At 29.0% G+C, this 12,645-nt stretch overlaps 3 protein-coding genes across 5 annotated transcripts in view; 2 read left to right on the forward strand and 1 right to left on the reverse strand.

The window, feature by feature from the left end:
- The first annotated feature begins 44 nt into the window (after nt 1-44).
- LOC113402289 (protein YIPF2) lies at nt 45-2,465 on the forward strand. The gene is made up of 4 exons (XM_026642493.2): nt 45-353; nt 571-749; nt 1,171-1,371; nt 1,792-2,465. The coding sequence occupies exons 1-4, from the start codon at nt 170-172 to the stop codon at nt 2,077-2,079; spliced, it is 852 nt and encodes a 283-aa protein (XP_026498278.2). The 5' UTR covers nt 45-169; the 3' UTR covers nt 2,080-2,465.
- A 296-nt stretch (nt 2,466-2,761) lies between these two features.
- LOC113402284 (uncharacterized) lies at nt 2,762-8,112 on the reverse strand. The gene is made up of 12 exons (XM_026642484.2): nt 7,896-8,112; nt 7,172-7,797; nt 6,992-7,092; nt 6,781-6,914; nt 6,228-6,490; nt 5,844-6,004; nt 4,864-5,056; nt 4,416-4,683; nt 4,036-4,195; nt 3,475-3,566; nt 3,101-3,274; nt 2,762-2,926 (listed from the first exon to the last, which is right to left on the reverse strand). Exons 1-12 carry the CDS (start codon nt 8,008-8,010, stop codon nt 2,811-2,813), a joined length of 2,403 nt encoding a protein of 800 aa, XP_026498269.2. The 5' UTR covers nt 8,011-8,112; the 3' UTR covers nt 2,762-2,810.
- Nucleotides 8,113-8,855: 743 nt separating this feature from the next.
- Nucleotides 8,856-12,645, forward strand: part of LOC113402286 (cytokine-like nuclear factor N-PAC) — a 59,753-nt gene continuing 55,963 nt past the window's right edge. For all 3 annotated transcript variants that reach the window (XM_026642487.2, XM_026642488.2, XM_026642489.2), the window contains exons 1-3: nt 8,856-8,962; nt 9,051-9,087; nt 9,508-9,590. In XM_026642487.2, the coding sequence (XP_026498272.1) occupies nt 8,928-8,962; nt 9,051-9,087; nt 9,508-9,590 (155 nt within the window). In that variant the 5' untranslated portion in view covers nt 8,856-8,927. The remainder of the gene's footprint in view (nt 8,963-9,050; nt 9,088-9,507; nt 9,591-12,645) is intronic.

Below are 12,645 nucleotides of genomic sequence, written 5' to 3' on the forward strand. Positions count from 1 at the left end.
TGCAACGTTGCAAGTACTGATAAGGTTTTTTATCTGGTAGCACAAAGCACTATGACTGTCTGGTACAAAGTGACATTAACTTTTGACTTACATGGAATAAAATATTGTGTATAGAGATTTGTTTCAAAACATTCATAATAAATAAAAATCTAAAAGATATAACGTTATAATGGCAAATATAAACACTGGAGAGTTATTAAATTTTCAAGATTATTCTCCGGAACATAATGAAAGAAGTGCACGAATCGACGTGGAGGCTGTCCATACGAATCAATATAACAATTCCATGTCTAATTCAAGTTATACTTATGAAGAGCCTAAAATAGTGGAGGAACCGCAGTCTGCACCGCAAAGTTAGTTCCTTAAAGTACTTTTATCTAATATATATATTACCATTTAGTGAAATAATTAAGACTCTTTACTCAACCATTGGAATAATAACTTTTGTCTACAAACACATTAATTTTATGATAACCAAGTAATAAAATTTAGTGTCAAATTTTGTTGCTTATTTATATATTCTTTGAATACTAATTTTCCTTAATATTTACTCTGTTCATAAATTTACAGCCAATCACAACTTTTGGACATTAGAATATTATCAAAAATATTTTGATGTACACACAAGTGAAGTGGTAGAGCGAATAATATCATCAGTGTTGCCTCAGAAAGTATCTCGAAATTACTTTGACGAAAGGATTAAGGGCAAACCAGATTTATATGGGCCAATTTGGATATCTGTTACTCTGGTAAGAATAATACTAATTATTATTATATAGAGTTGAGTGTTCGGAATTGTTTATTTACCTGATTGGTATCTATGAATATACCATGTAAATATTGTAAATTTTATCATATACACAAAAACTATTCATAGAATGTGTTCTGGGTACTGTGAACTAGGTAGGTATTTTACATAGGAATGTAATCTACTTGGTACAAAAAATATTCCAATCTTCTTAGTATCTCATTTTATAGAAGTAAACAATGTGAATTTTATGTAATATTGTGGGTGTGAACTATATTATGTAATATATATAATAGTATTTTTTTTAAGATATATTTGTTATAGTAATGTATTTTGCACATTCTAATATGATTAACTATAAAGTAAAGCTTGTTAACAAATAATAAAATGTTTAATTTGCAATAAAATAAATTATATTTCAGATTTTCACAATAGCAGTCAGTGGAAATATTGCTAATTACCTACAAAGTATAAATAAAGCTGTTATCTGGAGGTACAACTACCATCTAGTATCTTATGCTGCCACTGCTATTGTCTGCTATGTTTGGCTAGTTCCCTTGGCTCTGTGGGCTGCTCTGAAGTGGACTACTGTACCGGACGGTCAAGATGAAATGGAGACACAGGTTTGTAAGAATATTTTATTTCATGATATTTTATCATAAATATAAATATAAATATTGCACAACATCACATACATTACTCTGATCCCAATTTAAGTAGTTAAAGCACTTGTGTTATGGAAATCAGAAGTAACGACGGTACCACAAACACTCAGACCAAAGACAACATAGAAAACTAATGAACTTTTTCTACATCGACTCGGCCGGGAATCGAACCCGGGACCTTGGAGTGGCGTACCCATGAAAACCGGTGTACACACTACTCGACCACGGAGGTCGTCAAAATGTATCATATGTATATCATTAATAGTAGTCTATATTTACAAATATAAATTCAAATTAAAACATATCAATAGAATCTACCAGATAACATTAACAAATAATGAATACTATACTATAATTTTATACATGTAATCTTTACAGACACCAAGCACACCAACGATGATATCACTGTTTTGTCTCTATGGATACTCCCTTTCAATCTACATTCCTGTAGCCATTCTTTGGACCATTCCAATATCATGGCTTCAATGGCTCTTAGTTCTCATGGCGGCATTAGTGTCTGGAGCTGTACTTATATTTTGGCTCCTTCCAGCATTGAAAAAATCAAAATATTTTCTTATTTTAACTAGTGCAATAATTGGTTGCCACTTTTTATTAGCAGCTGGATTCATGTTGTATTTCTTCCATGTTCCGGATTCTCAACCATGAAGCAATATTATATGAAAATGTGATGTATGTATATAATTTTATTAGTACTTATATAGCACAATGTATAGTTATTCACTTGAAATGTGATTTTTTGTAAGATGTATTCTAATATTAACTTCTATCCAATATAATTAAACTTCTCAAGTAATTTGTTTTTGTCTAATATTGATAAATACTGTGTAATCTTTGAATGTATACAGCACTGCCTTAAGTGGGTGCATCTAATTCGAAGATATGGATTTATTAAACATTAAAAATTATTTATTGATATTTTAACTTATGAAGGATATTACATTAAGAAATACTATAGTTGTATGATAAATCAACATTCCTCCAGGACATTTTGTTGTTTTTTTATACTAGTAATATATAATATAAGAAAGTCATTTAATTTTTTTAATTGAACCCTAATCCTGATGAATAATTCTTTATCTACAAATTCTGAAGTTCTTCAAAACAATTATGGTAAAATATTGTAATCAATCAAAAAATACCATAAAGAATGAATAGACCGAATATTTGTTTAATGTTAGTTATTAGTTATTGGAATTTATTCCATATGAGATTCAAAAGGCACAAAAGTCAAACACTTGAGTGAGCTTTGCATGCAGTAGAATGTACATAATAAAGTCAAAAAGAAATATATATAAGTACTTGGTTAATTAAAACAAAATTAATCTTAAGAAAATAATTTATATTATGTACAATAATTGTAAATAAAATTTACACAATCAGTCTGCAATTGAAAACGTCTGAAAGCTCTTGAGCCAAGCCTTTGTCTGGTAACTGGGTGGTAGCTCCTCAGAGTAGGTTTGGAATGTGTTTGTTATCTCTGATAACATATTACCTACAATTTTAAAATTATCATTTTAAAATAGATTATACTAAACACAAAATAATAATTTTTAAACTTCCTCTTTCAGAGAGCAACTTTTTTTTTTGAATATTTTGTAATCTACTTGGTTGTTGTCAAACATGGCATAGATATTTTTACTACTATAACTCAGTTAAGTTGACTCACAGAACTCACGGTCGCGCTGGCAGATGATGGTAGTGTCGAGGGTGGTGGTAAGACGGTGACACAGTGCCAGCAGTGGTCCCTCAGCAGCTGATAGTGCTCCACAGCGCTGCAAAAGCTGCACTCCGCTTCGACACACCGACATTATGTCGGTCTCCATTTTATGCTGTGAGCTATCTGGAATAAATAATGGTCGAAACTTATTAATTTAGGTTTTGAGGCATTCATTGAGTATAATAATTTGGAAAGTTAATCGAATTAACCTTTCATGACATTGTTTCAATAAAATCAATTAACAAAATACTGCATTAGTATGGCAATGCCCTTTATGTTTTGTAATTAATATGATATTTTCTCTATAAGTATGGAAAACATACCTAATTTTGTGCACTTGTCAACATTTAAATAACCAGCACATATCCTTAGAGCGAAAACAATAACCTGTATGAAGACAGTCTGACAGTCACATCTGAAAATGAAAGAAGGTATGTTTTATATTTAGATCTTTAAATATTGTGCAATTTATTATTTCATTTTGAATTTAGGAACTAAGGGCACTTATCCATATTTTTTACTAAGAAACTAGCCCGCAGCTCCGCCCCTAAAGGGGGGTGTTGTAATACATACAATAACTTATATTAATGGAAGTGTTCCTTAATCGAGGTAGGTGTCTTCAAAATCTTATAATGGATGATCTGATGTATGATTTCTAGCATATGATGAGCATCATCATACAAGTAACAATCTATATTCAATGAATGCGAATTACTAATCTACTTGATCAAAGTTTATAAGATTCATAAGACTCCATTTAAAGTAAAAGGAATTGGTTTACGCGGCAAAAATGTTAGTTGAATACCCCAAATTTTAGTAACAAGATACCTAGTGTATTTCTTTCAAACTCCTGACCATCATATTCATAAACTAATATGCCTTACCTATGTTGTTCTAAGTGGACGTCAGATTGACTATTTAGAATACAATATAATCTAAGTAGACTTCTCGTAATCTCTAATGTTTGTACCACCGCATGATACTTCTCTATACATTTTAAAGATACTTCCGTCTGCTTAAGAAGGATTTGTAATGCACATGAGTCTGAAAAAAATATGTTTTAACCATTTAAACGATATGTTACACATAAATTAATAGGTGTATAATATTTTTTACTGATAGATATACATATAATGTTTCAGCATAGAGATTTAGTATGATAGAATATCGTAACTCATAAAATTTTATGAATAATATTTTATAATATAAAATAAATTCTTAGAAATTTGATAAAATAAAGCCACTACTATTGAATAGAACATACCTTTCTTATACAATAAGACACCTTGATCATAATCCAGTTTTAAATTTCCATTTGAACCTTTGCAACACATTTCTAATAATAAATTCTCTTCACATGCTAATTTCCCAAGTAATTTTAATATCTCACTCGTAACAAATGGCATGGGTCGAGAAGCTATAATAGACTTGCATATGTGTAATATTTGCTTAATTGTTTCGTGATTGGTTGTGAAGGCTTGTAAAAATAAAGTTATTGATAATAACAAACCACTGTACAATAAGGCGCATGTCTGGAAAAAAATACATTTTAATGAAGATGGATGAAAGATTGTTTCTCAATTATAAATAAACAAATGTATGTAAATTTTAGCACATTTTACAAGTATATGTATATTTTATTCATTCATTCATTTGAGACATAAAGGCTTTATATCTCAAATAATTTATGCATTAAAAAAAATAACACTCACTGTATTATCTAATAAGGTACATATCCTACTAATTTCATTAATAAAAGGATATAACTGCCCATTTGAATCATTTTTCTTATCGGGCTCCAATATTTTATTCAGTAATTCCTTATTTCTAGTATCTTCCAGAAGGTAATATAAAACACATACCATTCTTCTTGCTAATATACCTTGTTCCTCCTTATACAAAGCCCTGTATGTAATAAAAAAGAAATATATACTTATTAACTAATTAATGATTTGTTTCAAAGCACTAACCTCTATATTAAATCTTTACAAAAACACAGGAATAGTAAAGATTAATAAACAACTTTGATATTGAATTAATGTTATATCATAGATGGAGACCCTGATTAATATGTGGTCTACATCCTTAGTTTCCAAAGTGGTTCACATGGACTCTTAGAGTTCCACAGGAGACTTGTTTGTGTGACGAAAAAAAAGAGGGGATCAATATTCGTAGGACACGTCCACGAAAATCATCTGCTTTCGATAGTGTAGAACTAAAATGTAGGCGACTTCACCTATCAATATATGCAGATAATATTTTAAGTATTCGCAACTCAGCTGCAACGCAAATTTCGAATCTTCACATTTTTCGTTGAGTTTTGGGAATATGGTCGAAATGTAGGTGCAGGGGATCCGCCAGAACCAGCTAAATTATGAAATTGTTTATGAGATAAAAGTCCCTATCATTACAACACAAATTGCATTGAATAACTAAACCTTAAGTTTGTTTATTTTATACTTTTACTCCTTCTATAATTGAAGAATACCATTCCTAGAATCGAATGGCTTTTTTTTTGGGTTGCCATATATCTTTTAAAATTAATAATTATGGAAGTTGAAATCTGCAATTAGTTACTTTAATGTATACACTTACTAGAACTCAAAATAATAGCTATATAAATATATCTCCTATATTGAAGGAGAAAATGTCAATGTATTGAATTATATGCATTAGAAAACTAAAAAATTACCTTCCACTTAATAAATCTTTCTTTTCAATGACCAACAACTTAAAAGTAGCCTCAATATATCTCTCATCCATTTCCTTTTGGAAGGCTGTAGTCATCCTCCGGGAAATCATCTCAAGTTCTTCCTGAACATTCTTAATGAAGTTTTGGGTTATGTCCACAATCTGATATCAAAGCAAAGATGTACCATTATGTATTATTTGAATAAAATTGTGATGTAAATTCCTACTTAATTAAAGGGCATTTTAGAGCTGAAATTATCGTAATATCTTTACCATAGTTTAATGGGCAGCTAGATTTCTTTGTGGGTATTTATCATATTTAAATACAATTGATAACATCCTCAAGCAGCTATTAACTTTAGATTTATATAGAAAAATTACATACATTTAAACATATATCAATGGTGCCATATTTATTTGCTGCTAAATTACTGAGCCCTTCATAAATACTACTCAAATTGTTATCACTTTTTTCAATCTCTTTCCCAATGCATGGTGTACTTGGTAATCTGTGGAATGTGCTAAATATTCTACATTTGTTCTGTACATCCATTGGCTGTCGAAGCTTTTCATTGTAGTCCAGAATTGAATATTGATCTTTTGTTGGTTCCAAAATGAAAGGCAAAATTTGTGATAGTTTTGAATGTTCTGAAATAAAAAAAATAATAATATCTATTTAAGAAAATATATCTACAGAGCAAATAGCAGAGCAAAATTTTGATAATTCATTCATTCATATTAGTATATTATCAACAATAATGTCCCAGAAGTAAGGTAAAGTTTTTAAAGCATATGGACATGCATATGCTATAAGAACTATGTATTTAATAATGTGTAGAAACATCTAAATATATATCAGTTTTTTGGTTTTGCTTTTATAAAATATTTAACATATTATAGATTACAATGGGCTTAAAAAATATATAATGTGATATTACCCTCTCTTAATATTATATTGAGCTTCAAAAAATGAGACTTATCCTCAGTCTGAACACTATTTGATACTGTTTTAACCTTCCTTGTAAAACTTGGAGCTTCTTTCTTGCCATAGATACTATTGTTATGCCTTTGACTGTAATTTACAATTAAAGTTTTTCAGTACAATTTATTTATTTTTATTAAAAATACATATTACAAAATAATATTTACCTTACAGATATGTCATTACCAGCTATGGTTATTTGTGTTAGCTTTACTTTGTTTGATTCCAGCATCTTGCATTTCTCTTTGATACTAATAATTTCCATGTTCTGTAAAACATTGAAAACTGTTGATATTTTTTATACATTTTTTATGAAAATTAGGAAAGTGGAATGTATTTTAGTGTACCTTGAAATCTAATTGATTGCGTAAATCATGCATTTGGTTATTCACAGCAGTTAACTTCTCTGACCATTCTATTTGAGCCTTTTCCTGTGCCTTTGTTTTCTCTAACCTTGCATTATCAACAGCTATTTGGCATGTCTTCAGCTGAGTCCGTAAAATTGATGCCTCACCTTCTTTTGTAAAACATTTTTCTAACAATTTACCATTTTCTGACTTCAATTTCGCATTCTCTTCTTGTATTTGCAGTAACTGACGATAAACTTGGTCCGAGTTTTGGCTTTTATATATGTTGTCATTAATTATTATATCCTCACTAACATTAACACCGTCTCTTTTACAATCTTTAAACATGCCAGGTAGTGGTGACGATATTAATTTGAAGCTATCTCTCATTTTTGTTGATATTGCATTTGTTGGACTAAAAGGTTTCTTGAAAGTAAAGCTGGACTTTGAGGTACTTGGAATGGATTTGCTAATTTGAGTGCTTGTTGTCGAAGGTTGCATACACATGCTATAATCAGGTAATGTAGTATTGTTATGTTCTGTAAAAGCTTCTTCGCAAGCTTGGCTCGCCAATAGAAGTATTTCGTCATCATTGTCATCTCCCCAAGTGTCTGTTTGTTCAATATCTAAACGAAAGAGTAAACAAAATTAATTACTCGTCTGAAAATCCAAAAATGTTATATTTGAGAAAAATATATAACAAAATAAACACATAAATTTAAACCTTTGCTAGGTCCAGCATTTTGACTCAATGGAAAATTATGATCGGATACGGAAATATCAAGTTTAGCCTTTTTTCTTTCTCCGTATTGTTGTGGATATATAAATCGTTTGGACATTTTTTATTTATTTTATCACCCTTTCAATCTACTTTTATTTAAAAAATCTGTTGAAAACATAACTATTTTCAAAAACAAATATAAATTAGATGTCAATCGAATCTAGTGCTTATTTACTCTGTCTGTAATGTCAATCTATTTAACCACAGAGTACATTTATCACAATAATAAATTATAATAAAATAATAAATTATCAAAATATAATAAATTATGGGAAATGTAATTTTATTTTAATTAAAGTCACTACAGACTTTACAGTTCTTTGTATGCTACAAAGAAGCATCTTAAATTTCGTAAATTTGTTACTTCAATTAAAAAAAAGAAATAATTAAGAATAACTGATTGCACACCAAAAATACTTCAAGCGAGCATTTTTGATATTTTTTCCTACCTCAATGAATTGACTAATGAGTACCTATGTAATGAAAAAAAACTAGCAAACATAGCAAACAGATTTAAAAAGAGTGAGATGCGATGTTTTTTTACAAGTTAGCAGTACAAATAAATAAATTACTTAAGCGTTAATAAATATTTAAAACTACTTATACTTTCTTATTTATCGCATTCATATTTTTTTAATTATTTATAATTTACATATGATATTGTAATTTAAAAGGGAAATCGGCATACATGGCAGCATTTTCTTCTGAATCCAGATTATAAATAATGTTATTTAATAATTAATAGATAATTGAAAAACTAACAAATTTATTTGTTTTTAAACTTAAATATATATTAATCAATAAATAAACCAGAATAAATAGAAATAAAACTAGTATTTTTTCAAGTGTTTTTAAGACCTTTTGTAACTTATGCAAAGACCATAGACAATAAATGCAACGCGGAAAAGTTTATGTTGATCTAGATTATTTTTGATTTAGTTCGTCGTGGAAATTTGTAAGGAGAGGACGTACATCATGTCTGTTGCATATAAACTTGGTGATTTAGTTTGGTATGTAGTTAAAACTTACATTTAAATAGTGAAAACTACAGTAACATTTTTATAGTGTTACTAAGCTCCAAAATTTTATTTGTTACAGGGCAAAAATGAAGGGGTTCAGCCCTTGGCCCGGCCGGGTGAGTCTCTTTAAAACGCTATTTTGATGTAAAAATCCTAACTTTTATCGATAAAATCATAGAAACATGTTATCAAAATGTAAACATATCTAAAACTGACTTTTTCGATGATGTATTTCAAAGTAGTATTCGTATAGAATTAATGAGCGGGAATTTTTTGTAAGCGCGAATGTAGACGCTTATGTATTGTACATATCGTGTATTCTACTAATTACGGTATCTCATGCTGCCGCCAAGTTGATACAAGACTTTAAAAGAGACAAAATAGATACTCTGCTTGTAAACAACCGATAATAAATTCATATTAAACATCACATTCTATCCAACTTAAACAAGTGCATGAGAAAGAAGGACAAAACATTGCCCTGTATTTTGGTAAGTAATCGAGCTTTACCTAACTATTTGATGTTCATTTTTCAGGTTGCCATCCCTACTCCGGAGCTGAAACCTCCAAAGAAGGCAATGAATGTACAATGCATTTACTTTTTTGGAACTAATAATTAGTAAGTATTTCATATATTTTTAATATAGGACTTATATAGTAGTAAGTTATTTTAAAACTATGATATTATTTTTTTACAAAATATCAGTTGTATGTTATTTTTCTAAAGAATAAATATTATAAAAATAACAATCTTTCATAAAAACTATGATTTAATATTAACAACATATTGAAAAATGAAATACATGCTCTATTTGTTTAGTTATCTATTTGAAAACTTATTTTATAACTTTAACAAATACTTTGTACACAACAAGATATCAGTCTTTTCATTTAAAATATATATATGATTAGACTAAGTCATCAAAAATTATTAATTAGCATGTGATTTTAAATAAATCAAATTTTAAAAGAAAAACCAATAAATTTGATGACAGTTGAAAAATTACTCTCTTTAAAAATTACTGAATGTAATCTAAAAGGCTATAATTGCTACTTGATAAAAATAAGAAATTTTAATGTAGAGATAAAAAAGGTATTTATTTCCAAAGAAATTTTCTTTATTAATTTTCAGGCAGAAAAACTAATACAACCATTGTTAGTAACTAAGTCTTTTGTTCCTTGTTCCTGTAATTACACTGGCTCGCTGACCTATGTAACTTGTATTCAATAATACTAAGTATTGCTGTTTTGTAGTAGAATATGAGATGCACGGCTGGTAATCAGATGGGCCTGCATATAGCCATTCTACTAAGTTTTAACCATTCAGACATATATTATATTTTTAAATCTTGTTTGAGTTCTTAAGTTATAAATTATTTTCTAAAAATGACCTCTAGAAGTTATAGATAAACTTTATTTTATTTGCTAAATATAATTCAAAATGTTCCGTAGTTTTGTCAGAAGCTTAATAATTTTTGTTATTGTAAGTGAACAATTTTACATTTCTAACAACATAAACATTATTTATACAAAAAAAAGTTTTTGTAGATGTCCTAATATAGTAATGGAAGTTAGAGCTAAAACTGCATCAGATTTATGTTGCTGCTATTTGAATATTTATTTGGCGGGAAATACTGATTTTCTTAGCTGGCATTGTAGCAGCCCCTGCGTAGCTAGCTAGCAACTAGAGAAGTGATGTTGAATAATAAACTATGGATACTTTATTTAAACTAAGAATAATTATAAGATTTTTTTTAATTTAAATATTTTTTTTTATTAACTCATGAATTACAATTTACACTATCGTCATTGGGACTTTCAAAATGACACTATATAAGGGTTTTTGTAGTAATGGGGTCTGGATTTCAAATAATGGTATACTTAGTTTTACAAACAAATGATTATTAAACAAAAAAGTTTTTATACATTACCTGTATTACTTTTTTTAAATAAAGCTTGTATTGTATTTCAACATACAACATGTATCATGATATATGATGGATCTTATTAAAATATGTATCATTTTGAGTTTATGGGCCATATTTTAAACCATTTTTAATGCTTATAATGCGGTAAAGTGCCCCTGAGAGTCCATATATAAGGCAATAAAAAAATTATTAACTATTACTAGAAAACTTATGCAAAAATATATATAATATAAATAAATATACTCTGGAAATATAGCATTAATACAAGCAGCATTTTCTTATTGGAAGTTCTTAAGACCCAACTCTATGAAAACCGAAAAGTACAGCCAACAAAAAAAACTATACGAGACTGTTTTTTCTTTTTTTCCGATGCTAATGGGCCACCTGATGATATGTGGTCACCATCGTCTATAAACATTGCCACCGTAAGAATATTTTAACAGTCCTTACATTGTCAATACTGCACCAACCTTAGGAGCTCATTTTATTTCCCTTGTGCCGTAAACTGACTTGCTTATCCTTCAAATTGGCACTCAACAATACTATGTAGTGGTATTTGGCGTTGGAATATATAATGGGTGAGTGGTACCCAGGACTTCACGAAGTAAATGTGTTTAGATTTATATTATATTTATGCCATAATTATCTTTACTCTTCTATGTGATGTGTTTGACATAATGCTAATGAAGTGATATTTTTAAAAGGATTGTTTTTTAAGAAAAATTCAATCGTAATGTAACTCCTATTACATTTGAAAAACATATCAAATATAATACAAAGTCGTCCAATACAATATGTTTTATGGAAATTATTATACAAATACTAACACTTTTTATAATCTGTATATTTTTGTATTGTAAAATAAACCTTATGCCTCAATAGGTATAAGATTAAACTTTATTACGAGCAAAGGTAAACATTAAATGTTATATATAATGTACATTACGCGTTCGATGTGGACGGAATATAGTACTATACTGAGATAATTGGCCAAATAGAAAATATTTTCGTTGACAATTTGTTTTGGAGTTGTTGAATTAGTATATACGAGTAAATAAGAAAAATATGAATAAATCACTGTATATTTACGGCAATATTAATTATATTATTTTGTAAACAATTTGGACTAAATATTCAAACTGGAAGTGATTTGTATTTGTCAATTTTTTCCAACTGTTAAGAGTAAATGAGATGCGAGTAATGTTCGAGCGAGATAGCATGAGAATACTAGATAGTATTTATAAGTTAAGGGGAAGTTTTAGACATGTCGCCTGTTTCTTAATAAACATTCAAGACTGCTTGTCATTAAAAAATGGTCCTCATTTCTCCAGTATCGTCCATGCCTTATACAGTTACTGAGTATAAGGATATAAATTGCTCACTTGTGCATTGGCAAGTAGCATTAATTTCAGTGTTTATGTGACGCCAGCTTTATGAGTTTGTTTTTTACACACGGTTCTTATATGTAACGCATCGTTATTGTACATCAGCAACTGAAACCCGTACAAGTAATTCTACATCACTAATTCGAACCTTGCGAAATCATTATAGGAATTATTTTGAATTAGGCTTCGTAGACAACTCTACCGTCTATTTATATTTATATATATATGGTTATTTTCAAGATATCTGTGTTATATTTATCTGCAGGCTTTGCCCTGTACAGACCCATCTGTAGTTTGATACCTTGGGTACCAAACATCAGCTTTTTTATCAGGTTTGAAAGGTTATTCGGCCACTAATTAC

This window comes from Vanessa tameamea, chromosome 22, assembly GCF_037043105.1.
Source record: "Vanessa tameamea isolate UH-Manoa-2023 chromosome 22, ilVanTame1 primary haplotype, whole genome shotgun sequence".
NCBI lineage: Eukaryota > Metazoa > Arthropoda > Insecta > Lepidoptera > Nymphalidae > Vanessa > Vanessa tameamea.

Coding starts and splice junctions, on each gene's coding strand:
- LOC113402289 (XM_026642493.2), top strand. CDS start 170: ATGGCAAATATAAACACTGGAGAGTTATTAAATTTTCAAGATTATTCT. Junction 750..1,170: donor TTTGGATATCTGTTACTCTG/GTAAGAATAATA, acceptor ATTATATTTCAG/ATTTTCACAATAGCAGTCAG. Junction 1,372..1,791: donor AAGATGAAATGGAGACACAG/GTTTGTAAGAAT, acceptor TAATCTTTACAG/ACACCAAGCACACCAACGAT.
- LOC113402284 (XM_026642484.2), bottom strand. CDS start 8,010: ATGTCCAAACGATTTATATATCCACAACAATACGGAGAAAGAAAAAAG. Junction 7,093..7,171: donor GCAATCAATTAGATTTCAAG/GTACACTAAAAT, acceptor AATGTTTTACAG/AACATGGAAATTATTAGTAT. Junction 3,275..3,474: donor TGACAAGTGCACAAAATTAG/GTATGTTTTCCA, acceptor TATTTATTCCAG/ATAGCTCACAGCATAAAATG.